Source organism: Trachurus trachurus, assembly GCF_905171665.1.
Source record: "Trachurus trachurus genome assembly, chromosome: 10".
Classification (NCBI taxonomy): domain Eukaryota; kingdom Metazoa; phylum Chordata; class Actinopteri; order Carangiformes; family Carangidae; genus Trachurus; species Trachurus trachurus.
In genome coordinates this window covers 16,857,668-16,862,214 of record NC_139894.1, presented here as the reverse complement: position 1 = coordinate 16,862,214, position 4,547 = coordinate 16,857,668, and the positions used below count along the sequence as shown (strand labels likewise).

General features: G+C 38.3%; 1 protein-coding gene across 1 annotated transcript; it reads left to right on the top strand.

Moving 5' to 3' along the window:
• The first annotated feature begins 223 nt into the window (after positions 1-223).
• tstd1 (thiosulfate sulfurtransferase like domain containing 1) lies at positions 224-3,621 on the top strand. Its single transcript, XM_083980482.1, has 4 exons — positions 224-295; positions 2,064-2,192; positions 2,539-2,701; positions 2,938-3,621. The coding sequence occupies exons 1-4, from the start codon at positions 232-234 to the stop codon at positions 2,990-2,992; spliced, it is 411 nt and encodes a 136-aa protein (XP_083836608.1). The 5' UTR covers positions 224-231; the 3' UTR covers positions 2,993-3,621.
• Positions 3,622-4,547: the final 926 nt, after the last annotated feature.

The window sequence follows — 4,547 nt, the reverse complement described above, 5'->3', positions numbered from 1 at the left end:
TTAGCTACTGTTATTTAAGTGAAGCATCCACCTCTACAATACCTTCTTCTTAGGAGGAGGGTCTGGCGAGCGAGACCGAGACTACCTCTACAGCTACTTTTAAAGACTTTTATTTTGAAAGTCTTGAAACGACACCGCAAGAAGGTTATCTAATTGGCTGGTGTCTAAAGTCAGTCAAGCTTAGCCCCGCCTTCCCCCCGTATCTAAGCCAATAACGTGCCTCCGTACAATATGAGGAAGACGGTTCTGTTCATGCTCTCATCTCTTCAAACGTACAGCAGGATGGCGAGCACAGGTGAGTCCTTTTTCCAACCTGTCTGGCTTTGATAAAAAATGATTTAACCAACTGTACTTTATTTGAATCTCCTGAACAACTTTATAAATCCTTCATTTTGGAAAAGAAACCCGTGTTGCGTTCGCGCTAAGTGGTGATTCAGCACTTGTTTAGTTAGAGAATAAACAACAATCCTTGCTAAAGTGGCATTGCTACTATTTGTGTCAACGATTGTGAGTGCTTCTGTAACTATCTCGCCAATTTGATACATATTGAGAAAGAAAGCAAGAAAACCATTTCTTCTGGTAAAATATTGAGGTTTTCCTCGCCACTTAAATATGACAGACTCAGAATGACTCAGCAGACACTAAAAAAGTTTTCGATAAGGTCAATCCGGGAAGCACAAGTGCCCTCAGGAAATGCAGCCAGGTTTCCTACGCAACAGACAACCACTTCCAGTAGCTGACTCCTACACTAAAGTGATAAACCTGATAAGTGTGCATACCGTAACCTGCTTTATCAAAGGCAGTGGGCTCAATGTACCTTTACTCCTAATTCTTTTACCCACACACACACACAGGCACTGGTACACTGATAAGAAACAGTACAAGTGCCAACATGAGGGAGCAATCTTCAGGAAAGGAATGCAACCCCGAAGATGGAGAGGATGTCATGGTTTTTATTATATGTATTATTATCAGCACCCTCTTGTCCTGGTCCCAGATTTCTATTTGCATCAAATGTTTGATCAAATCCCCAAGGTAGTGCTTGGTATCCGTCACCTTGACAACTGTGAACTGGGTTGGAAAAACTATTCCCTAGAGTTGTGTGACGGCTGGTGCCTCAGAAAACATTGCACAGACTGAGGGAGGACTGGATCATTCCACTAAATTCGGCTTGCAAATATGTCCTGCAGTCCGTCAAGAACTGAAATTGCAAAGAGGCTGATTTCAACAACAGGACAATGATCCAAAGCAGATGTGAAAAATCCAGTGTGAACTACTTGCCCTCACAGTCTTTTGACCTAAACCTCACTGAAAATACGTGGGTAGATTGCAAACACGCTGTGTGTGAAAAACAGTGTAAAAACATCTGAGAGTGTGAAGTGATCAGCTGAAGAGTCAGTGGAAATTCTTTAATCAAGAATATGAAGAAATTCACTGCTACAAAAGTAAGCTTTGTTATCTGTCAACTAGGGAACTGGCCAAACCTTTCCACATGCCACAATTAAAAAAAAAAAATTACATGGGAAAAAAAGTGACACCCCATTAACAGTCAGAGACGAGCAAATGTTTTTATATCCGTCACTGCAGGAGTTGAATGAATTAGTTATTTATTGTACAGCTGTACCCCTTATCACCATCTCTATAACTCATTGTGTTTTTTAATTATTGCTTTGCCACTAAAAACAGACTCAGTAGTAATAATAATGATAATGAAAAACCTGACTTTTCCTTACAATATTAACATAGTAGTCCTTTGTGGCCAAATAAGAATTCAATTGAACATGGTGTGTGTTTCCAACTGTGTAAGACTGCACAACTTGAGTTCCCACTAAGTGGTTATTAACGCTTGTTTAGTGAATGAATAAACAACAATCATTGCTAAAGTCAAGTGGCATTGCTACGATTTATACTGTGAGTTCATGTCAACAGTTTAGGTCTTTTTGTAACTATCTCGCCAAGTTACAGTGAAGTAAGTGTAGGGAGGTGCAATCTCATGGAAGTTTTCAACATGACACCTCAGACTTTCCTAGCCTTCAATGTGCTGTGTTCTCTGTCATCACCAGCTACTAAGGAAATCTCCTATGGGGAACTGAAAGCACTTCTGGGAAAAAGCCAGAATCTCCTCCTGGTTGATGTTCGCAGTAAAGAGGAAGTGGATAAAGGACAGATTTCTGGATCCATTCACATCCCAGGTGAGCCTCTTTTTAATTTCACAAAATCTCCATCAAGTGAAATAGAACGGCTAAAATTCACACTGTGTTAACCACTGTCTCATTATGAGCACTGATTTTCCCTTTTCCCCAACAAACCAAAAAATAAATTACTCAAGTGAATGCAATACGCTTCCGTACTATTAGGATACACACTCAGACCAAAGTTCTTTTGAATGTGTTGTTGTGTAGCCTTGAAAAAGCATTTACTTGAGTGAAAGCTCTGTCTGGTTCTTCTAATCCCATTTCTCAGTTGCTGTCTGTTGTATGTCCATCATCTGCTCAATCTCAGAAATGCTTCTTTGCTTCCTCCCTTTCTATCGTTCAGTTGACACAGTAGAAGCTGCGTTTGCAAAGGAGCCAGAAGAATTCAAGGCCACGTATGGAGTAACCAAGCCAGCGCTGGATGCCCCAGAGCTGGTGTTTCACTGCCAGATGGGCAGGCGAGGGGGAGTGGCCACAAGCAAGGCCCATGAGCTGGGATTCATGAAGTAAATAAACTGTTGTTTACTATTTATAATACACACAGATTCTTTACTTACTTTACTTGTTTATTTAGTCGGGACAATGCATATTAATGGACAGTGAGTGCAAGAGTACCCACAGTAAATACAACAATTAACATAAAACAGATTCACAGACCATCTTGCTTTCAAATAGTCTTTCACATTTATAGCCCTAACTCTGATGTAATAAGTAACTATGTTATGTCTCTCTTGTGTTTCAGTGCACGCAATTATGTTGGTGGATACAAGGAGTGGTCCGAGAAAGAGGGGAAGTGATTAGTGCTGAAGGAAAGTCTCATGTAGCCTAAATGTACAGATGGGTGACAAATTAATGGAAAAATCCACATGCAGTGACTTGGTGAGGTGTTGTTCCACCTTGAGCCTCCTTTACATGCTTCATTGCTTCCCTGTCATGTATTTTCCAAGTCTCTGAAGTTCACTCAACATTTGACTAAAAGATAATGTCTTGGGAGAATATTATTCTCCAATGTGATTTTTTTCATGGTGGTTTCCCATAGATTATTTGTTGAGTTGTAACATGGAGACTGACTATGAGGGCCATTAGCGATGGGTTGACTTGGCCTCATTGAAGCATTAAGGCTTTCAAACCAACTGTGTCGACTTGGGACACATAAAAATACCACAACACATTTTCAAACCCAATGAGTCCTTGTTCCCCATATGGAGGCATTGGTGTTTATCATGATTGCACTCATTCATTTCTCCATGTTTTTCCTTTATTTTCTCACCAATCTGTACATCTAAGTATTAATTGTGAAAGCTTGAGAGACAAACTTGAGAAACATTTTTGCTGTTGTATTTGTTATCTTTTGATACTGTTTTGTTTTAACAGAGCGCACAATGTACAAATGAATTCAAATAAAACAATACGTTATTTAAATCTATTTAAGTGTGGAGTGGATCCATTTATTAGTGCAAAACTAGAAAAAACACTTCTTCCATGGCAAAAAGATGTACACAGCAATAGCATCAAATGGGCTCAAAAGGACTAACATCAAAGCTTCAGAAAAATGGTTCAGTTATAACCAATATGGGACAGGGAATAGTTTGTTTTTTTATTCTTTCTCAGTCCAGGATTTTTGTCTCAACAGACTTGATAAGACTTAATAGTGCGCAAGAATTTAGCCTATCATCTTACTATTTATTTTAATGGACAAAAAGGTAACATGTGGTCAAACACTGGGGTTTTCTCCACCAAGCTTAATATCCAGCAGTGTGTCCCAAAACAATAATATTAGACCATAACATTTTACCCTGTAGTTATTAGGCTATATCTCTAATTACTGTTGTTGTTATTACTGGGGTGTGGACCCCAGGAAGAGTCAAACAAAATAAACAAATAAACATTACGATAAAATTCACCAGCTGAATTAATAAATAAAGCCTTTTTAAGCTCAGAAACATTCACAGAGTGTTTTACTGTGGACTTGTATCTTAAATAATTACAAAATCCTACCTTATTACAGTAATCAAGTCAGGGTAATTTCCTCCTAATTCATAGATTAGCTATTTCATAAAGTGTGCTGCAAATTCTTGTCACACTGCCAGTGCCTATATTATTGTTATTCACCTGGCAGCTTTCATTACTTTACAAATTAAGGCTTACATACAAACATTTCAGAGCTCATAAAATGCAATAAACTGAAGGAAAAAAAATGAAACTTGTAGAGCTGAAATGATCAAGAGTAAATTAATTGCCGATTATTGTATATTGGTCATTTGTGAAGATAAACTAAATCTTTTAATAATAATAAAAAAAACATTTTTATAGAAAGAAAGGACTAAAGGTAACAAGAAGAGCACTCTTCAG

Coding starts and splice junctions, on each gene's coding strand:
- tstd1 (XM_083980482.1), top strand. CDS start 232: ATGAGGAAGACGGTTCTGTTCATGCTCTCATCTCTTCAAACGTACAGC. Junction 296..2,063: donor CAGCAGGATGGCGAGCACAG/GTGAGTCCTTTT, acceptor TGTCATCACCAG/CTACTAAGGAAATCTCCTAT. Junction 2,193..2,538: donor TGGATCCATTCACATCCCAG/GTGAGCCTCTTT, acceptor TCTATCGTTCAG/TTGACACAGTAGAAGCTGCG.